This window comes from Oncorhynchus keta, chromosome 18 (genome assembly GCF_023373465.1).
Source record: "Oncorhynchus keta strain PuntledgeMale-10-30-2019 chromosome 18, Oket_V2, whole genome shotgun sequence".
Lineage (NCBI taxonomy): Eukaryota > Metazoa > Chordata > Actinopteri > Salmoniformes > Salmonidae > Oncorhynchus > Oncorhynchus keta.
This window is the reverse complement of record NC_068438.1, coordinates 45,996,254-46,019,299: the sequence shown is the minus strand read 5'-3', so window position 1 is coordinate 46,019,299 and position 23,046 is coordinate 45,996,254. Positions and strand designations below refer to the sequence as shown.

At 43.7% G+C, this 23,046-nt stretch overlaps 1 protein-coding gene across 2 annotated transcripts in view; it reads right to left on the bottom strand.

The window, feature by feature from the left end:
- The window catches only part of dhx36 (DEAH (Asp-Glu-Ala-His) box polypeptide 36), a 54,754-nt gene that overhangs the window by 10,293 nt on the left and 21,415 nt on the right, over positions 1–23,046 (bottom strand). For both annotated transcript variants that reach the window (XM_052468540.1, XM_052468539.1), the window contains exons 8-23: positions 20,108–20,182; positions 19,854–20,020; positions 19,245–19,326; positions 18,189–18,329; positions 16,765–16,870; positions 11,974–12,061; positions 10,993–11,048; positions 10,829–10,893; positions 6,731–6,874; positions 5,822–5,939; positions 4,132–4,404; positions 3,973–4,059; positions 3,769–3,852; positions 3,559–3,658; positions 3,215–3,302; positions 2,260–2,380 (exon numbers count right to left, since the gene is read on the bottom strand). In XM_052468540.1, the coding sequence (XP_052324500.1) occupies positions 2,260–2,380; positions 3,215–3,302; positions 3,559–3,658; positions 3,769–3,852; positions 3,973–4,059; positions 4,132–4,404; positions 5,822–5,939; positions 6,731–6,874; positions 10,829–10,893; positions 10,993–11,048; positions 11,974–12,061; positions 16,765–16,870; positions 18,189–18,329; positions 19,245–19,326; positions 19,854–20,020; positions 20,108–20,182 (1,795 nt within the window). The remainder of the gene's footprint in view (positions 1–2,259; positions 2,381–3,214; positions 3,303–3,558; positions 3,659–3,768; positions 3,853–3,972; positions 4,060–4,131; positions 4,405–5,821; positions 5,940–6,730; positions 6,875–10,828; positions 10,894–10,992; positions 11,049–11,973; positions 12,062–16,764; positions 16,871–18,188; positions 18,330–19,244; positions 19,327–19,853; positions 20,021–20,107; positions 20,183–23,046) is intronic.

Here is a 23,046-nt window from a genome sequence, read left to right as displayed (position 1 = left end):
AACAGTTACCAGCCAAGTAGAAGAGTTACACAAGTCAGAAATAGCAATACAATTAATCACTTACCAATGATGATCTTCATATGGTTGCACTTACAAGACTCCCATTTACTCAATAATTGTTTGTTTTGTTCGATAAAGTCCCTTTTATATCCAAAAACCTCAGTTTTGTTCAGTAAACCACAGTCACAACAGGCAGACGAAAAATCCAAATAGTATCCGTAAAGTTCATAGAAACATGTCAAACAATGTTTATAATCAATCCTCAAGATGTTTTTAGCCTAAATAATCTATAATATTTAAACCGGACGATAACGTCGTCAATATAAATGGTAAACAAGAAAGGCGCGCTTTCAGTTGTGCGCATGAAAAAACTCTGGGACACTGTAGGGTCCAGTCATTCAGAGTGGTCTTACTCCCTCATTTTTTCAGAATACAAGCCTGAAACCATTTCTAAAGACTAGTGGAAGCCATAGGAAGTGCAATTTGAATCCTAAATCAATGGATACTGTAATGGCATTCGATAGAAAACTAGAAACAAATAAATTCCACTTCCTGGATGGATTTTTCTCAGGTTTTTTGCCTGCCAAATCCATTCTGTTATCCTCACAGACATTATTTTAACAGTTTTGGAAACTTTAGAATGTTTTCTATCCAAATCTATATAATCTATCCAAATTATGTGCATATCCTATCTTCTGGGCCTGAGTAGCAGGCAGTTTACTTTGGGCACGCTTTTCATCCGGAAGTGAAAATAGTGCCCCCTACACTAGTGAAGTTAATGGGCATCACCCCCGCATGACGTCTACTCACATCACCATGAACAAAAGAGATAGGAAGGATTGAGGAAGTAGACGGTGAGGGAGTTATCAGACAATGAAAATAAACACCAGGATGCATGGTGGATCGCATCCTGCAGGGGGTGGCTGCAGCATGGCCTTGTCTTGGCTGTTCTGAGGTGCCAGCTTGGCCCTCGGTGGTCTGAACAGAAGTGGACACCAGAGAAGCTCTGTGCAAAGAATTGTGCCTAATGGAGGTCATGTCAACAGACACGTCATCCAACATTTTACGACATTTAGAGAGCTCTGTCTGCAAGTGGTCTACAGTGTTAACCAGGGGAGAAAAAATAGAATTAACGTCATTGGTGATGTTACAGGCACCACTGGCAGTGAGCTGGTTTCGTTGGTAGTCAAACTGCCTGTCCATGGCACCAGTAATATCCCGTCTTCCAGGTCCATTGCGCTCTGTTGTTGCTCTTCACTCAGACATTTGAATTCATGGTGGATTAGAGTTTGGAGATGTTGTTGAGTCCGACGAATATCAAGGATGTCACCTTGAAGTCGTAAGACTACAACCTCTGGAGATAAACCAGAATAATGGAGGAAGGTTGGGTGTCAGAGGGAGGGCTAGCTCAGTACTTCCACACAGATCCATGTCAATAAGTGAGTAACTGGTTAGACCTCTTGTGGCCCAGACCCGAGCATTCAGATTCCCAGGGCTCTGGCCCAAATCAACTCCATTATCTCCATTCACATTATGATTTGTATTGTCAGATCCTGTGTATTCCTATTGACAGGTATGATATGGAGGCTCGATGGTCAAAATGATCCTGTGTATTCCTATTGACAGGTATGATATGGAGGCTCGATGGTCAAAATGATCCTGTGTATTCCTATTGACAGGTATGATATGGAGGCTCGATGGTCAGAATGATCCTGTGTATTCCTATTGACAGGTATGATAGGGAGGCTCGATGGTCAAAATGATCCTGTGTATTCCTATTGACAGGTATGATATGGAGGCTCGATGGTCAGAATGATCCTGTGTATTCCTATTGACAGGTATGATATGGAGGCTCGATGGTAAAAATGATCCTGTGTATTCCTATTGACAGGTATGATATGGAGGCTCGATGGTCAGAATGATCCTGTGTATTCCTATTGACAGGTATGATATGGAGGCTCGATGGTCAGAATGATCCTGTGTATTCCTATTGACAGGTATGATATGGAGGCTCGATGGTCAGAATGATCCTGTGTATTCCTATTGACAGGTATGATATGGAGGCTCGATGGTCAGAATGATCCTGTGTATTCCTATTGACAGGTATGATATGTTGAAAAAGGTCCCATCTGGGGTGCCATTTTCTGTCACAGTTTTAACTTGAGGTTGTTGTTTGTAGGGGTGCCAGGTAGGTTGTGCCTACCAGAGAACATACAGACAAATTCAGGGTCGTCACAGTATGCTGTACTGTATACTCACACTGCTGGTCCTCATCTTGAGGTGATAGATGAGCCATGTGTAGTTAAACTGGGTCTCCTCAGCATTCACTGACTTGGGGTGAATACACACCTTCCCATCGGTTTTGGTATACACCCTCACCCTGGAGAAGAGAGGTGGGGAGGGGGGCATTAGTGTGTGTGTGTGTGTGTATCCTTTACAGACATATATGTGTGTGTGTGTGTGTATCCTTTACAGACAGGTGTGTGTGTGTGTGTGTGTGTGTGTGTGTGTGTGTGTGTGTGTGTGTGTGTGTGTGTGTGTGTGTGTGTGTGTGTGTGTGTGTGTGTGTGTGTGTGTGTGTGTGTGTGTGTGTGTACATCCTTTACAGACAGATGTGTGTGATATTGTCCATAGCAACATAATCAAGTTTTACGACTATTGATATTTGGCCAAAGTTTGAATCTTAATACAACTGTTTTTAAACCATATCTGTGCACTGCTCCAAGGCTTGATCGAAGGTGTATTCTGCAGCTGTCTGCCAAGTGTTATGATGAGTTATTATTATGAGTTATTGATGCATCGGTCTGGCTGGAATGGGTTTAGGGCGTATGGTCTGCCATCCATCCTGGGCTTGGGGGGGCTTCTCAGGTATAAATCAACAGGAAGTTGACAAAGAGTACGTTTCAGGTCTGAGTGAATTGTACTTCCTCTGCAGAATCTGGGGTGTCCCCTCTGTCTGTACTAAGTGCCGAGCGATTAGTGCTTTCGGTTCAGTTTTGGTTTGATAATTTTTTTTTTTTAAATAACCACGGTTTTCAGATTCGATTATTATTATTTTTTTTACAAACATTAAATTCTTACCGTGTTGCGTCGTGCGTAAGAGCAGCCCTTAGGTTGAAAAACAAGTTTTAATGACTCCAACCTAAGTGTATGTAAACTTCCGACTTCAACTGTATGTATATCTATATGCTACTGTAGGTCCAGGCTGACTCACGGTCTCTTCTTGCTGCCGCTGGGTTTGATCATGGCCACTTTGGGGTAGAGACCTGCCACTATCACTGCCTTGATCAGCTTCTCATTATCTGAGGGAGAGACACACAGAGAGAGGGAGAGAGAGTGAGACATGGAAAGAGAGAGGAGCGAGAGAGAGAGTGAGACATGGAAAGAGAGAGGAGCGAGAGAGAGAGTGAGACATGGAAAGAGAGAGAGGAGCGAGAGAGAGAGGAGAGAGAGAGAGGAGCGAGAGAAAAGTGTGAGAGATGGAGAGTAAGATGTGGAAAGCGAGAGAGGAGTGAGAGAGACTAGCAAATTGTAGAAAAATATATCCAACCAGTTCACCTGAGTTGGTGTTAGATTCAGGGTCTTGTGGGTTCTTGCTGCTGGTGAAGCCAGCCCCCAACAGGTGCTCGGCAAACTGACCCTTCATGTTGTGCAGCATCTACATACAGACAAACACACAAGACAGGTTAGATACTAATCTCGATATGAAGCCAAGGCTGCATCGCAATGGTGGAGCGTGATATCTGATTGGTGGACCATGAGAATCACCTGGAGTGTATTGGCTGACAGGAAGTTGTCCCAGCAGAACTCTCGTTCAAACTTGTAGCCGCGTCGCTTAGCTTCCTCCCAGCCCTGACAGATTAACACACAGTCAAGTCTAGCAATTCTTTAAACAGAATGAACCCTTGATATTATTCCATTGAGGAGATGGGAGAGACCTCTAATGATGGAGGAGGGAAAAGAGGATCTTACTGTGAAGGCATAGATGATGGTGAGGTGGTCACTCTTTGAGTCTCTGGACAGAGTTCTTCTCCTAAAGTCTGCCATCTTCTCCTTACCCTGAGAGAGAGAGAGATTTGAGTACCTAAAATGTATGTGAGTGTGTGCGCCTGCGATCACGCGTATGATTACCATTGGTATGAAGAAGGGGTCCTTGAAGCTGAGAGAGGCAGCGATAGTGAGGACAGGGTCCAAACAGCCCAGCAGAGCACCAAACAGGATCAGCTTCCCGATGTGAGGCTCTACAGGCAGCCTGGCCAGGTGGAACCCTAATGGGGTCAGAGCCTCTGAGCGGTCCAGAGCATTGAGGTCCATCAGGTGTGTGATGGCCAGAGTGACAGCCTCCTCTGTGGGAGGGTCCAGAGCTTTCCTCAGGAACTCTGCTATTTGACCCAGCTTGAGGATCTAGAAGGAGTGGGGAGAGAGAGTTAGACAAACTACATTAAAAACTACTTAGGGAAAAGTCAACAGCTTGACTTGATCAGAAACAAAATGGGAAAGAGACCTGTCTAAACGTTAGACCAGAAAATCCATCTGGACACAGAGAGCAGTGAGTCAACTCTTCACTAGCAGATTCAGCAAGGCTGCACTATGTCACTGTTTCCTTTAGATCCAGTACATTAGTGTGTGTGTGTTAGAGCTGGGCGATAAGGACAATTATCCATATAGCAATACATTTCATGAATTGACGTGATAACAATAAATAGAAAGATGTTTATAACACCAATGTGCACCACAGTTGTTTATTATTCTCCTGTAAACTACTAAACTTGCCAAAAAAGAAACATCCCTTTTTCAGGACCCTGTCTTTCAAAGATAAATTGTTTAAAAAAATCCCTGAAAAATTCACAGATCTTCATTGCTTGTTCAATGAAAAATAAACTACTAATGAACATGCTCCTGTGGAACGGTCGTTAAGACACTAACAGTGTACAGACGGTAGGCAATTATGAAAACTTCTGAAGCCATGTTATTTTCTACTTCCTGTATATAAGCCAATGTTATTTTCTACTTCCTGTATATAAGCCAATGTTATTTTCTACTTCCTGTATATAAGCCAATGTTATTTTCTACTTCCTGTATATAAGCCAATGTTATTTTCTACTTCCTGTATTTAAGCCATGTTATTTTCTACTTCCTGTATTTAAGCCATGTTATTTTCTACTTCCTGTATTTAAGCCATGTTATTTTCTACTTCCTGTATTTAAGCCATGTTATTTTCTACTTCCTGTATTTAAGCCATGTTATTTTCTACTTCCTGTATTTAAGCCATGTTATTTTCTACTTCCTGTATTTAAGCCATGTTATTTTCTACTTCCTGTATTTAAGCCATGTTATTTTCTACTTCCTGTATATAAGCCATGTTATTTTCTACTTCCTGTATTTAGCTGTAGCATGTTATTTTCTACTTCCTGTATTTAAGCCATGTTATTTTCTACTTCCTGTATTTAAGCCATGTTATTTTCTACTTCCTGTATTTAAGCCATGTTATTTTCTACTTCCTGTATATAAGCCATGTTATTTTCTACTTCCTGTATATAAGCCATGTTATTTTCTACTTCCTGTATATAAGCCATGTTATTTTCTACTTCCTGTATATAAGCCATGTTATTTTCTACTTCCTGTATTTAAGCCATGTTATCTTTACTAGTGTTATTCATTGGCTATTTATTCCTTGTTACTATTTCTATCTGTATCTTTAACTCTGCATTGATGGAAAAAGACCAGTAAACATTTCACTGTTAAGTCTACGGCTGTTGTTTACCAAGCATGTGACAAATTATTGTGTATTTGACCGTCACACCAGAGATCCACACATTACCTTGATCTGCAGACACAGTTCCTCCAATGGTGTGCGCATGATCTCAGGCAGCTGGTAGGCATCCAGAAGACTGGCCCTCAGGCCATTATACAGGTGATAACACTTCCCTGGACACACCCTGCCAGCGCACGCACACACACACACACACACACACACACACACACACACACACACACACACACACACACACACACACACACACACACACACACACACACACACACACACACACACACACACACACACACACACACACACACACACACACACACACACACACACACACACTTAGCTCATGTGATTATTCTGGCAGTGTTATGTAGCCCTTATGACAGAGAATTGTATTAAAGTGTTTGAGCATTAATTGTATTAAAGTGTTTGGCTTTGAGCAGAGTCACACTGTAGCTGCCACAACTAGACCAGACTAGTGGAGCACTAACTGTGTCCTGGCTCACTCTGAAAACGCACAGTTAGTATTGCCCTTATAGGGCCCGTACGGAGTAGACAGGCAGAGTTAACCAAGCTGCACTCATCAACACAGAAACAAATTTAGGGAGAAATATAGGAGAGGCAGAGGGGTGAGAGAGGGAGAGAGACTACGAGAAGAGCGGGAGAGAGACTAAGAGAAGAGAGGGAGAGAGACTAAGAGAAGAGAGGGAGCGAGACTAAGAAGAGAGGGAGCGAGACTAAGAAGAGAGGGAGCGAGACTAAGAAGAGAGGGAGCGAGACTAAGAAGAGAGGGAGCGAGACTAAGAAGAGAGGGAGCGAGACTAAGAAGAGAGGGAGCGAGACTAAGAAGAGAGAGAGCGAGACTAAGAAGAGAGGGAGCGAGACTAAGAAGAGAGGGAGAGAGACTAAGAAGAGAGGGAGAGAGACTAAGAAGAGAGGGAGAGAGACACCCAGACTGACCTGCCAGCGCGTCCTCTTCTCTGTTTGGCATTGGCCAGGCTGACCCACTCTGCAGTCATAGTGCTGATGTTGTTCTGAGTGTCAAAGTGAGTCTCCTTAATCTTTCCCCCATCTATCACAAACACCACATCATCTATGGTAATACTGAGAGAGGAGAGAGGAGGAGAGAGAGAGAGAGGAGAGGAGAGGAGAGAGAGAGAGGAGAGAGGAGAGAGGAGAGAAGAGAGAAGAGGAGAGAGGAGAGAAGAGAGAAGAGGAGAGACAGAGAGAGACGAGGAGAGAGAGAGAGTGAAAGGGGACTTTATTAAGACAACCAAGGCAGCCTGATTGACACTGATGAGTCTGCACTTTGAAAAGAAAATCAAAACTCCACGCATACACACTCATTTGCTGCCTCTCTAACTCTTTGAACCACATGTATAAATAAATACGGTGTCTGAATGTATCCTACTGTTCAGAGAGCAGCAGTAGTGAGGTCAGTAAAGTTTGTCTCGCCTGTTCAGTCGGTTCCTGAATTCATTAAAAGTGAATTTATTCAAACAGGCTGTCGCCCTGGCTCGGGATGAGCATTTGAAATGTTTTGACTGTTTCCCGAGTTCTCATTTAAGCACTCAAATGAAAATATATATATTTAGAACACAAGGCCCGTACTGGAAATAAATGAGTGCATTTATCTATACACCGACTGTGCACAACAATGCCTAATTTATCATTACCATGACAGATAACAAATCATAAATAGCCCCATATACTATATATTCATACGGTATAGTCTATATAAAAAGGGCCATTTAAGATGAATTTATTGAAACCATTACATCAACTGGTTATATTATATTGTGAAACCAAATCTTTCCAACAGGGCAGTAACCTCAGCAGTGGTGCTTGTAGAAGCGCATGGCTGTGTAATGGTGTAGCCTTGTTGTGTTCATTTAGCAGACAAAATACTGTTATTTTGCGAGCCCTTATCACAGTCAAGACAGCTGTTTTAATAGTAAAAAAAAAGAGGATGTAATATAACAGAATATTTTTCAAAATAAATGTAAAAAAAATGCACATTTCACATCTTGAAACAGTTGTTCACACAGATGATTTGAAACCGGTCTCAATTTGGACAGTTGAAATTAATTTTTAAAAATCTGGGTTACAAACCAATATCGGTGTTCTTTTCGATATATAATTAGTTTTTTTCTGCTTGTTCTTTGGAATGTTCTAAATGTGCTCAACACATTTAACATTGCATGGATTCCAGTTTGGTGAGTAAGTCTATGTTCAATGGTTCTGATGAAAACATGCTCTTTCATTTGATGGGGTTATAGCCAAGGCTAAACGACTCGATCGGCTACTGTGTGAACTGCTAGTGCCAATGTGGGGCGGCAGGGTAGCCGGTTAGGTTAGAGCGTTGGACTCGTAACCGGAAGGTTGCAAGTTCAAATCCCTGAGCTGACAAGGTACAAATCTGTCGTTCTGCCCCTAAACAGGCAGTTAACCCACTGTTCCTAGGCCGTCATTGAAAATAAGAATTTATTCTTAACTGACTTGCCTGGTTAAATAAAGGTAAAATAAAAAATAAAATACAAATTGTGTGAAATAGACAGGATGCCATTATTCCAAAACTGCAGCTCGTTGTTGGAACATATACTTCCACATTGGTTCAACTTCATTTTATTGGAATGACGTGGAAACAACGACCTTCATGTTTTAAAGTAATGATGGAATGTTTCTCTTTGCTTATTTGAGCTGTTCTTGCCATAATATGGACTTGGTCTTTTACCAAATAGGGATACCTTCTGTATATCACCCCTACCTTGTCACAACACAACTGATTGGCTCAAACGCATTAAGAAGGAAAGAAATTCCACAAATTAACTTTTAACGAGGCACACCTTTCAATTGAACTCAAATCAAATTTTATTTGTCACATACACATGGTTAGCAGATGTTAATGTGAGTGTAGCGAAATGCTTGTGCTTCTAGTTCCCGACCGTGCAGTAATATCTAACAAGTAATCTAACAATTTCACAACAACTACCTTATACACACAAGTGTAAAGGAATGAATAAGAATATGTACATATAAATATATGGATGAGCGATGGCCGAACTGCATAGGCAAGATGCAGTAGAGGGTGTAGAGTGCAGTATATACATATGAGATGAGTAATGTAGGGTATGTAAACATTATATAAAGTGACATTTTTAAAGTGACTAGTGATAAATTACATCCAATTTGTAATTATTAAAGTGGCTGTAGTTGAGTCAGTATGTTGGCAGCAGCCACTCAATGTTAGTGATGTCTGTTTAACAGTCTGATGGCCTTGAGATAGAAGCTGTTTTTCAGTCTCTCGGTTCCAGCTTCGATGCACCTGTACTGACCTCAGGGTGAACAGGCAGTGGCTCGGGTGGTTGATGTCCTTGATGATCTTTTTGGCCTTCCTGTGACATCGGGTGCTGTAGGTGTCCTGGAGGGCAGGTAGTTTGATGCGTTATGCAGACCTCACTACCTTACGGTTGTGGGCGGAACAGTTGCTGTACCAGGCGGTCATACAGCCCGACAGGATGCTCTCAATTGTGCATCTGTAAAAGTTTGAGTGTTTTAGGTGAGAAGCCACATTTTTTCAGCCTCCTGAGGTTGGAGAGGCGATGTTGCGCCTTCTTCACCACGCTGTCTGTGTGGGTGGTCCATTTCAGTTTGTCCGTGATGTGTACGCCAATGAACTTAAAACTCGCCACCTTCTCAACTACTGTCCCGTCGATGTGGATAGCGAGGTGCTAAGCGGGGTGCTCCTTCTGCTGTTTCCTGAAGTCCACGATCATCTCCTTTGTTTTGATGACGTTGAGTGTGAGGTTATTTTCCGGACACCACACTCCGAGGGCCCTCACCTCCTCCCTGTAGGCCATCTTGTCGTTGTTGGTAATCAAGCCAACCACTGTAGTGTCGTCTGCAAACTTGATGATTGAGTTGGAGGCATGCATGGCTACGCAGACATGGGTGAACAGGGAGTACAGGAGAGGGCTGAGAATGCACCCTTGTGGGGCCCCAGTGTTGCGGATCAGCGGGGTGGAGATGTTGTTTCCTACCCTCACCACCTGGGGGCGGCCCGTCAGAAAGTCCAGGACCCAGTGGCACAGGACAGGGTTGAGACCCAGGGTCTCGAGCTTAATGACAAGTTTGGAGGGTACTATGGTGTTAAATGCTGAGCTGTCATCGATGAACAGCATTCTTACATAGGTATTCCTCTTGTCCAGATGGGTTAGGGCAGTGTGATTGCGATTGCGTAGTCTGTGGACCTATTGGGGTGGTAAGCAAATTGGAGTGGGTCTAGGCTGTCAGGTAGGCTGGAGGTGATATGATCCTTGACTAGTCTCTCAAAGCACTTCATGATGACGGAAGTGAGTGCTATGGGGCGATAGTAATTTAGCTCAGTTACCTTAGCTTTCTTGGGAACGGGAACAATTGTAGCCCCCTAGAATCATGTGGGAACAGCAGACTGAGATTGATTGAATATGTCCGTAAACACACCAGCCAGCTGGTCTGCGCATGCATGGAGGACACGACTAGGGATGCCATCTGAGCCAACAGCCTTGCGAGGTTTAACACGTTTAAATGTTTTATGCGCATTGGCTGCGGTGAAGGAGAGCCCGCAGGTTTTGGTAGTGGGCCGCGTTAGTGGCACTGTATTGTCCTCAAAGCGAGCAAAGAAGTTATTTAGTTGGTCTGGGAGCAATACATCGGTGTCCGCGACGGGCCTGGTTTTCTTTTTGTAATCCGTGATTGACTGTAGACCCTGTCACATACGTCTCGTGTCTGAGCCGTTGAATTGCGACTCTACTTTGTCTCTATACTGATGCTTAGCTGGTTCGATGTATTCCAGGTGACTACCTCATGAAGCTGTGTGCAAAGCTGTCATCAAGGCAAAGGGTGGCTACTTTGAAGAATCTCAAATATATATATATATATATATATATATAAACAATCCGTGTCTGTGATAATAGTAGGAAGTTTCTGAACAAAAAAAGTGTAGACACACACACTGTATGGGGTTGGGAAAAGACACAAGGCTGATACACTAACAAAAATACACAAATATAAACCTACCTGGTCTCAGCGATATTGGTGGCAATGACAATCTTCCTGACTCCTGGAGGGGGCCTTTTGAACACCTGAAGAGGGAGACCAGTCAGAACAGACAGCATCACCCACCCCCTGAGTTATTCATGTTTTGTTCTGGGTGAAAGGAGAGTTTCTGAGACCATGCTCACCGAGGTCTGGGTGACAGTAGGCATCAGGGAGTGCAGAGGAATGATCACAAACCCATCTGAAACACAAGGTCAGACACAGAGTGTGTGTGTATATAGGAAGGAAGATAGATAAGGTACACAAGGTAGATTAGGTAGGTAGGTAGATAAAGTAGGATAAGGTAGATAAGGTAGGTAGGTAGGTAGGTAGGTAGGTAGGTAGGTAGGTAGATAAAGTAGGATAAGGTAGGTAGATAGGTAGGTAGGTAGATAAAGTAGGACAAGGTAGGTAGGTAGACAAGGTAGGTAGGTAGACAAGGTAGGTAGGTAGGTAGACAAGGTAGGTAGGTAGGTAGGTAGGTAGGTAGGTAGGTAGGTAGGTAGGTAGGTAGACAAAGTAGGTTAAGGTAGATAAGGTAGGTAGGTAGACAAGGTAGATAGGTAGGTAGACAAGGTAGATAAGGTAGATAAGGTAGGTAGGTAGATAGGTAGGTAGGTAGGTAGGTAGGTAGGTAGGTAGATAAGGTAGGTAGGTAGATAAAGTAGGATAAGGTAGATAAGGTAGGTAGGTAGGTAGGAAGGTAGGTAGGTGGTAGGTAGGTAGGTAGGTAGGTGGTAGGTAGGTAGGTAGGTAGGTAGGTAGGTAGATAAGGTAGGTAGGTAGATAAAGTAGGATAAGGTAGATAAGTAGATAAGGTAGATAAGGTAGATAAGGTAGGTAGGTAGGTAGGTAGGTAGGTAGGTAGGCAGATAAGGTAGGTAGGTAGATAAAGTAGGATAAGGTAGGTAGGTAGGTAGGTAAGGTAGGTAGGTGGTAGGTAGGTAGGTAGGTAGGTAGGTAGGTAGGTAGGTAGGTAGGTAGATAAAGTAGGTAGGTAGGTAGGTAGTTAGGTAGTTAGGTAGGTAGGTAGATAAGGTAGGTAGATTAGGTAGGTAGATAGATAAGGTAGATAAGGTAGGTAGATAAGGTAGTTAAGGTAGGTAGGTAGGTATACACACACATACCTGATTTGAACATCTGCTGAGCCATGAGGAGGTCATTGAGGCCACTGATGTTGTCCCAACCTGGCAGGAACACCAAGATGGCTCCTTCCTGGAACACACATCAGGACACGCTCAGGCAACATACACATCAAAGCTTTTCCATTACAGGCAGAAACAAAAACAAACAAACAGGAACCTGAATTCTACAATTTTGATTAACATTCCCACTTTCTGTCATCTCAGCCAAGCCAGCCTCTCTCTGCCTCTCTCTCTCTCAAATTAAGTCATTACACAAAATAAGGGCCTGTTTTGTGGATTTGGAATGAATAAATAAAAGCCTAATTTACTCAAAAGGGAACAGAAAGTCACACCTAAAAACCCAGAGACAAAACCGAGCTAACCACAATCCACACTAACCTGCTTAATGAGGTTCAGAGGAGAATAGTGGCCGTGTTAGCATTTGTTTAGCTTCAATGGTGGCCTAAGCCTGTGTTTACACAGGCAGTGCAATTCTGATATTTTTCCACTAATTGGTCTTTTGACCAATCAGATCAGACAACAATTGGGCATAAAATCAGAATAGGGCTGCCTGTGTAAACACAGCCTAAAAGTGTACCGTACTTAGGTAGTTAGCTTAGTTGGTTTTCATCTTGGGTAGTCGTGTTAGCATCAGGGTTGGGGGCGATGTCATTACAATCCTGTTGAATTCATGAATAGTAGTCCATTATTATGATTTACAAAGAGGACTTTTGCCATTCATGAACAGAATCTGATAGCTGAGCCTGACTGGAGAGGATTGAGGGGTCAGTCCTCGTCATTTCAGCAAGCTATGACACCCACCGTCTCAGATTGTTCCGATACGTTTCTATAGTTAGAACCAGATTAGAATTCCAGATTAGAATTCCAGATTAGAATTCCATGAAACATTCTGTTGACATTTCATTAGATCACATTTCATTTGATTGCAAAATTGGCCATTTTAATTTACAGGATTCATATAATCATTAATAAATATAGTATCTAACATTGGATTTGGATCATAATTCTTCCCAACAATGGTAAAAGGCTACCCACAGAGCTGCTATGCCAATCCCAGCACAACATTTGAATGAGGAAAAGCTATTAGTTGTCTACCCAAAGTTGCAAAGAAAATGTTGTGATCCGTGTAATAAAACACAACAGACCAGAAAAATGTTATAAAATAAATCAAGAACAGCAACATCCGGTGGGCAAAACTTGGTACTTTCACATTAATTTATGATAAATAATGCAAGTGACTTCAGTTACTAATTTCTCTGACACCAGTCTCAAAGTCAGTGAAGAGGAGCCTCCGGGATGCTGGCCTTCTAGGCAGAGTTGCAAAGAAAAAGCCATATTTCAGACTAGCCAATTAAAAATAAAAGATTAAGATTGGCAAAATAACACGGACACTGGACAGAGGAAGATTGGAAAAAGGTGTTATTGACAGAGGAATCTAAGTTTGAGGTGTTCAGATCACAAAGAAGAACACTCCTGAGACACAGAAAAAATGAAAAGATGCTGAAGGAGTGCTTGACGCCATCTGTCAATCATGGTGGAGACAATGTGATGGTCTGGGGGTGCTGGTCTGGGGGTGCTTTGGTGGTGGTAAAGTGGGAGATTTGCACAGGGTAAAAGGAGATGGTCTGGGGGTCCTTTGGTGGTGGGGAAGTGGGAGATTTGTACAAGGTAAAAGGAGATGGTCTGGGGGTGCTTTGGTGGTGGTGAAGTGGGAGATTTGTACAGGGTAAAAGGGATCTTGAACAAGGAAGGCTATCACTCCATTTTGCAAAGCCATGCCATACCCTGTGGACGGCGCTTAATTAGAGCAAATTTCCTCCTACAACAGGACAATGACCCAAAGCACGGCTCCAATCTATCCAATAACTATTTAGGGAAGAAGCAGTCAGCTGGTATTCTGTCTATAATGTCCAGCACAGTCACCAGATCTCAACCCTATTGAGCCGTTGTGGGAGCAGCTTGACCGTATGGTACATAAGAAGTGCCCATCAAGACAATCCAACTTGTGGGATGTGCTTCAGGAAGCATGGGGTGAACTCTCTTCAGATTACCTCAACAAATTGATGACTAGAATGCCAAAGGTCTGCAAGGCAAAAATTGCTGCAAATGGAGGATTCTTTGACAAAGGCAAAGTTTAAAGGAGAAAATTATTATTTCAATTTAAAAAAATAGTTATTTACAACCTTGTCAACGACTATTTCCTATTCATTTTGCATCTCATTTCATGTATGTTTTCATGAAAAACAAGGACATTTCTAAGTGACCCCAAACTTTTGAACAGTAGTGTATATAAACTCAGCAAAAAAATAAACGTCCTCGCACTGTCAACTGCATTTATTTTAATTTTGTGTGTAAATATTTGTATGAACATAACAAGATTCAACAACTGAGACATAAACTGAACAAGTTCGACAGACATGTGACTAACAGAAATTGAATAATTTGTCCCTGAACAAAGGGGGGGGCAAAATCAAAAGTAACAGTCAGTATCTGGTGTGGCCACCAGCTGCATTAAGTACTGCAGTGCATCTCCTCCTCATGGACTGCACCAGATTTGCCAGTTTGCGCTGTGAGATGTTACCCCACTCTTCCACCAAGGCACCTGCAAGTTCCCAGACATTTCTGGGGGGAATGGTCCTAGCCCTCACCCTCTGATCCAACAGGTTCCAGACGTGCTCAATGGGATTGAGCTCCGGGCTCTTCGCTGGCCATGACAGAACACTGACATTCCTGTCTTGCAGGAAATCACGCACAGAACGAGCAGTATGGCTGGTGGCATTGTCATGCTGGAGGTTCATGTCAGGATGAGCCTGCAGGAAGGGTACCACATGAGGGAGGAGGATGTCTTCCCTGTAATGCACATCGTTGAGATTGCCTGCAATGACAACAAGCTCAGTCCGATTATGCTGTGACACACCGCCCCCAGACCATGACGGACCCTCCATCTCGATCCCACTCCAGAGTACAGGCAAATCCGACCATCACCCCTGGTGAGACGAAACCGCGATTTCGTCAGTGAAGAGCACTTTTTGCCAGTCCTGTCTGGTCCAGCGATGGTGGGTTTGTGCCCATAGGCGACGTTGTTGTCGGTGATATCTGGTGAGGACCTGCCTTACAACAGGTCTACAAGCCTTCAATCCAGCTTCTCTCAGCCTATTGCGGACAGTCTGAGCACTGATGGAGGGATTGTGCCTTCCTGGTGTAACTCGGGCAGCACCTGTCCCGCAGGTGTGATGTTCGGATGTACTGATCCTGTGCAGGTGTTGTTACACGTGGTCTGCCACTGCGAGGACGATCAGCTGTCCGTCCTGTCTCTCTGTAGCGCTGTCTTAGGTGTCTCAAAGTACGGACTTGCAATTTATTGCCCTGGCCACATCTGCGGTCCTCATGCCTCCTTGCAGCATGCCTAAGGCACGTTCACGCAGATGAGCAGGGACCCTGGGCAATTTTCTTTGGGTGTTTTTCAGAGTCAGTAGAAAGGCCTCTTTAGTGCCCTAAGTTTTCATAACTGTGACCTTAATTGCCTTTACAATGAAGATCTGTGAAGTTATTTTAATTTTAACGAATGATCTTTGAAAGACAGGGTCCTGATAAAGGGGCGTTTCTTTTTTTGCTGAGTTTATTTTTAAAAAGTTGGTTAATTTTTTCTATTATTTTGCGTAACAGGGTTAACATTTATAAATGGGACATATAGACTAAAATGAAACATGGAAAAATAGATAATTTGTGTTCATATTTATTTAGCTTTGCACCATTGTTTTCCCACTAAAGAAATCAACACTTCCTGAATGTGGTGTCATTGTAAATGGGTTGTTTTCTTTAAACTCCCACACCAGCAGAAGTCCACTTTTTCGAGCTGAAAGACAATGGCCAGAGTTTACCCATTATATTGCACAACGATGTAAGTCAATAAGTCATCATTTTAGTCAAAGTATGATGCTGTATATTTGGTGAAGTGACAAATCTCTCCATCACAGAGGCAAATGACTTAATTAACCAATCACCACAGTCAGAACCCTGACAGCCAGCCACTAGCATCAACTAAGAACACTGTGATGGCCAATCTACTGCTTTCCTCTCAGTTCTCTGACAATGTTACAGAGCCGGCTGGCTCCCTTCTGAGTCACGGTAGCTGACAGAGATAGGGTTGCTGAATTTAATACGGACCTCTAACCCCAAACCTCTATTACTGTATAGAGAAACTCTCCTCTCCATGTTTCAACTACACAGCCCTTTTTCTCCATGCATCAAACACTGCTCCTGGATAATGGACCTACATGGGGAAAACGCCAGATTTGGGGGGAGATTCACAATGGGACAAAGATATGAGTTAATTATTGATTGAACTTTACACTGATTTATGATGTATTTCACTACATCAACACCAAAATAGCCGTCTGGTGGGACTCCACACTCGAGCCCGACCGATATATATCGTTTCACCAATAATATTAGCCATTTTCACACTATATCGGCCGATAATTCCACGGATAACTAATATTCAATAAAAATTAATCTCATGCTGATCTGAACACTTGCTGCCATTCTCATGATGTGTCATTATGGTCACTACTGTATGTATTAAATCAACACTTGAAGCAGTTATTGGACAATTGCTCTTTTGGATGGCAATATATGAGAATTCAGTGTGGGAAAATTACAATTTCCATTTCCCTGTTGTAAAACAGAATATCAGCAGATATATCAGTAAGTTCTGTCCCCCCAAAAACCATAGCGGTTAGACTGCACCACACCAAGATAGTTAAAACTCACTTCCTGGCTGAGCACGATATGTCTGATCAGCTGCACGATGAGCTCAAGGTCAATCTTATCATCATCGTCCATCATCTCCAACACATCTATGGTTCTGTCAGAGTACCTGCCAATCAAAATGAGACAGACACGCAGAGTTCCCAATCACAGACAGGAACAGACACAAACAGGAAGAGATACAGACCAATCAAAGACAGACAGTAATGCTATCAGCAATGACGCAGAACACTAAATAACAATCATTTATCAAATTGATTCTTTCATTTGTTAGACAGCTTTGGCAATCCTCTCAGCAACCATTGTTCAATCAGAGTAATATAGAGGACAGCTAGACATGTCAGACTGAATCTCTTTATGAAAACTGGAGAATCATGATGACATTGTCCCTCAGTAACTCACTTGTCTCGTGGTGTGCGGGCTTAGCAAGGCCAGCTCCCCCTCCCCTCAGTAACTCACTTGTCTCGTAGTGTGTGGCCTTAGCAAGGCCAGCTCCCCCTCCCCTCAGTAACTCACTTGTCTCGTAGTGTGTGGGCTTAGCAAGGCCAGCTCCCCCTCCCCTCAGTAACTCACTTGTCTCGTAGTGTGTGGGCTTAGCAAGGCCAGCTCCCCCTCCCCTCAGTAACTCACTTGTCTCGTAGTGTGTGGGCTTAGCAAGGCCAGCTCCCCCTCCCCTCAGTAACTCACTTGTCTCGTAGTGTGTGGGCTTAGCAAGGCCAGCTCCCCCTCCCCTCAGTAACTCACTTGTCTCGTAGTGTGTGGGCTTAGCAAGGCCAGCTCCCCCTCCCCTCAGTAACTCACTTGTCTCGTAGTGTGTGGGCTTAGCAAGGCCAGCTCCCCTCCCCTCAGTAACTCACTTGTCTCGTAGTGTGTGGGCTTAGCAAGGCCAGCTCCCCCCTCCCCTCAGTAACTCACTTGTCTCGTAGTGTGTGGGCTTAGCAAGGCCAGCTCCCCTCCCCTCAGTAACTCACTTGTCTCGTAGTGTGTGGGCTTAGCAAGGCCAGCTCCCCCTCCCCCTCAGTAACTCACTTGTCTCGTAGTGTGGGGCTTAGCAAAGCCAGCTCCCCTCCCCTCAGTAACTCACTTGTCTCGTAGTGTGTGGGCTTAGCAAGGCCAGCTCCCCCTCCCCTCAGTAACTCACTTGTCTTGTGGTGTGTGGGTTTAGCAAGGCCAGCTCCCCCTCCCCTCAGTAACTCACTTGTCTCGTAGTATGTGGGCTTAGCAAGGCCAGCTCCCCTCCCCTCAGTAACTCACTTGTCTTGTGGTGTGTGGGTTTAGCAAGGCCAGCTCCCCCTCCCCTCAGTAACTCACTTGTCTCGTAGTGTGTGGGCTTAGCAAGGCCAGCTCCCCCTCCCCCTCAGTAACTCACTTGTCTCGTAGTGAGTGGGCTTAGCAAGGCCAGCTCCCCCTCCCCCTCAGTAACTCACTTGTCTCGTAGTGTGCGGGCGTAGCAGGGCCAGCTCTCCTTGTACTCGGCCTCTTTCTGGTCCTTCTCTGGTCTGGAGTTCTGACCCTGCATGAAACCTCTCTTCCACCTGGGCCTCTGCTCCTTCTTCTGGGGACGGTACCTGGCAGACACACAAACACAAGCACACAGTTCAGCCCAAAGTCTAAAGTTACCAGATTAGAAGGTGCTAATCTTCCTCATACCTTTAGGCTAGTGAATATATCCTAGTGTGTCCAGTAGGATCTCACCTAATCATCTCCAACACCTCCTCCAGTAGGATCTCAACTAATCATCTCCAACACATCCTCCAGTAGGTTCTCACCTAATCATCTCCAACACCTCCTCCAGTAGGATCTCACCTACTGGCAGCGTAGCCTAGTGGTTAGAGCAGAGCGTTGGACTTGTAACCGGAAGGTTGCGAGTTCAAACCCCCGAGCTAACAAGGTACAAATCTGTCGTTCTGCCCCTGAACAGGCAGTTAACCCACTGTTCCCAGGCCGTCATTGCAAATAAGAATATGTTCTTAACTGACTTGCCTGGTTAAATAAAGGTAAAATTAAAAATCATCTCCAACACATCCTCCAGTAGGAACTCACCTAATCATCTCCAACACATCCTCCAGTAGGTTCTCACCTAATCATCTCCAACACATCCTCCAGTAGGATCTCACCTAATCATCTCCAACACATCCTCCAGTAGGATCTCACCTAATCATCTCCAACACATCCTCCAGTAGGTTCTCACCTAATCATCTCCAACACATCCTCCAGTAGGAACTCACCTAATCATCTCCAACATCCTCCAGTAGGTTCTCACCTAATCATCTCCAACACATCCTCCAGTAGGAACTCACCTAATCATCTCCAACACATCCTCCAGTAGGAACTCACCTAATCATCTCCAACATCCTCCAGTAGGTTCTCACCTAATCATCTCCAACACATCCTCCAGTAGGTTCTCACCTAATCATCTCCAACACATCCTCCAGTAGGAACTCACCTAATCATCTCCAACACATCCTCCAGTAGGAACTCACCTAATCATCTCCAACACATCCTCCAGTAGGAACTCTTGCACTGGGAAGGTCATCCCGGGGATGTGGATCATAGGACAGTTATCTGGAGAGAGACAGGGAGGGGGCAGAGGGAGGAATTTACCGACTCTATTCAATGGTCATTCCCAATTTCCAAACTCCACTGAATCCCCACTGCTACGACAGAAACACACTGAATCCCCACTGCTACGACAGAAACACACTGAATCCCCACTGCTACGACAGAAACACACTGAATCCCCACTGCTACGACAGAAACACACTGAATCCCCACTGCTACGACAGAAACACACTGAATCCCCACTGCTACGACAGAAACACACTGAATCCCCACTGCTACGACAGAAACACACTGAATCCCCACTGCTAAGACAGAAACACACTGAATCCCCACTGCTACGACAGAAACACACTGAATCCCCACTGCTAAGACAGAAACACACTGAATCCCCACTGCTACGACAGAAACACACTGAATCCCCACTGCTAAGACAGAAACACACTGAATCCCCACTGCTAAGACAGAAACACACTGAATCCCCACTGCTAAGACAGAAACACACTGAATCCCCACTGTTTGTCATTGCGTACTAAAGTATTTGGAGAACTTCTCAGCGTTGAGCGTGGCACTCATGAGGATGACCTTGAGGTCCTGTCGGACTCGGAGCAGGTCTTTGACAATGATGAGTAGAACATCAGAGTGAAGGTTCCTCTCATGAATTTCATCCAAAACCAGGTGGCTGATGGTGGACAACAGACTGACAGGGAGAGAGAGAGAGAGATTTAGAAAAAGAGAATGATGGGAGAGGAGGATGATGAAGAGGAAGGAGAGGAAAAACACTCACGGGGAAGAGCGAAGCCACTGTAGAATAATACCCGTTGTACAATACAGCACCGAGCCCTGTTTCCGTGGTAACCGACTAAAATGAATTTAAAAAATGTTTTTAAAGAACACACAATTGAATACAAACACTTATTAATACAGGTTATTACATCTTATAAACATATTAATACAGTTTATATACTTATTAATGCAGGTTATTACAGATTATATACTTATTACAGTTTATTTACATATTAATACAGGTTATCCAGCGTATATACTTACTTTCCCTAATATACTGTAAACCATTTAAATCAGGGCACAGAAAAAGAAAGAGGGAGGAGGGGGAGGATGTTGGATAGTGGGAGAAAAATCCGACAGCACTAGGCGGGGTCAGACATTAACGAGGACCAGCTGGCCCGGGGTCAGTAAAAACACGTGTTGGGCCAGTGGATCTCGTCAGTGACTTCTCTGACCGGGCCAGTAACTTATCAGCGCATTTCTGCGTTCCAGTTCAACATTTAACTGCTATGTCGCAGTCTATCACTGACTACAACAAATGGAAAAGTCATGCTGTATTTAAAGCCATATGATTGGTCGTTCGTTCAAGCACCACACCACACTCCCGCAAGTCACAACTTTGAGTGGTACATGATTAGATGCCTTAACACAGCACACGCTAGCTGTCCAGAGCAAAATGAAGCGCCCATCACTCTACTCTCAAAGCTTATTTCTTATAGGGAACGTTATTTACAAAAGTAAAACTTCAATAGTGAACATACTAGCAATATGCTGGCTACTGTTAATAGTCTGCTAAAAGATAGCTACACAAACACACCTAGACTTAGTATTAGCTAACCTGCTGTATGTAGTCAGGTCCCTATCATTTTGGAATGTATGTCTTAAAGGGGAAGCGTCCTATTTTGAGATGTAAAAAAATATAGATTCTCAATATGTCATAGGCCTACTTTAGAAACAAAAAGTAATACAATATCATTCTAGAGAATACAGTAATGACTTGCATTGCTAAATTATATTACACAGCTTTTTAAAAAGGACCAATGCAGCATTTTTTTAAATCCCAATATCAAATGATTTCTGGGTAACAATGAAGTAATTACCTTACTGTAACTGCTTTCAATTAAAATTGTCAAAAATAAACAAAATTGGCTTCTAAGCTAAATGGAATTTCTGTGTTGGAGTGATCTGAGTGAGGGGCCTAATTGGAGGATCCTAATGTAAGGGATGTGTAACCTGTAATTAGCTGATAGGAGCACAAACTCTGTTATTGGTCTACGAACCAAAAACCCAACCCAGGAAAAAAGATGTAATTTCACGGGGTCTTTTCAAACAGCTCTTACACTAAAATTGCATTATCATGTTTTTCAAAATTTCACAGTTTCATTCAAACCTCAGTGTGGAATATATATTTAAAAAAACACAGAGGAAATCACATTTTTGAACGCACTGGCCCTTTAATACAAATCATAGTACTTCTGTCACGCTGTGTGCACGTATTATCTTCTTCCAAGGCTGAGGTGTCGTCCCAGTATGACGTGTGTGAATATAGCCTTGATCACATTAACCCCTCTCTGAGCCCCATGGACACGTGATTTCCCCAGTCGGTCATCTCTCCTCCCCTTCATTGCGACCTCATTTTCTTTTTCCTCCTCTCCCTGTCCATCTATTCTGTCCTATTTCCACTGACCATCTATTCTGGCTTAAAGGGGTAGCGTCGTATTAAGATGGCTATGAAGAACCTGGCTGACGTTTTACTTCTCCCAACCAATTGTGCTATTTTTGTTAGTTTTTTTGCGTTTTGTGTAACTCATTTTTTAAAACTTATTTTGTACATAATGTTGCTGCTACCGTCTCTTATGACCAAAAACTAATTCTGGACATCAGAACAGCGATTACTCACCACGGACTGGAAGAAACTTTTTCCTTTAACGAGTCCGATGAGAAAGATACACTACTTTCACTGGAACAGGCCCAGATTCCCGTCATTTGCTTGAAGACAAGACGCAGGAAAAGGAAACGCAGATCGGTCTGCCTTCTGAGAATCCGTAGGCAAGCGAGTAAACTCCCACTGCCATCCGTTCTTCTTGCTAACGTGCAATCATTGGAAAATAAAATTGATGACCTACGATTAAGATTATCCTACCAACGGGACATTAAAAACTGTAATATCTTATGTTTCACCGAGACGTGGCTGAACGACGATACGGATAATATAGAGCTGGTGGGATTTTCCATGCACCAGCAGAACAGAGAAGCTACGTCTGTTAAGATGAGGGGTGGGGTGTGTGTGTCTATTTGTCAGTAACAGCTGATGCGCGATGTCTAATATTAAAGAAGTGTCAAGGTATTGCTCGCTTGAGGTGGAGTACCTTATGATAAGCTGTAGACCACACTATCGACCAAGAGAGTTCTCATCTATATTAGTCATAGCATCTATATTAGTCATTTAAGTCATTTAGCCTCAGTCATCGGCTTCATCAATTTGTGCATCAATGACGTCGTCCCCACAGTGACAGAGAAGCCATGGATTACAGGTAACATCTGCATCGAGCTAAAGGCTAGAGCTGCCGCTTTCAAGGAGAGGGAGAGTAATCCAGACGCTTATAAGAAATCCAGCTATGCCCTCAGACGAACCATCAAACAAGCAAAGCGTCAATACAGGATTAAGATTGAATCCTACTGCACCGGCTCTGACGCTCATCGGGCTTGAAAACTATTATGGACTAAACACCTCTGCAACTGGATCCTGGACTTCCTGATGCCCCCAATTGGTAAGAGTAGGCAAAAACATGCTGATCCTTAACACTGGGGCCCCTCAGGGGTGTGTACTTAGTTCCCTCCTGTACTTAGTCCCGTCCTGGCCCCCATTAACATCAACAGGGCTGTAGTGGAGCGGGTCGAGAGTTTCAAGTTCCTTGGTGTCCACATCACCAACGAACT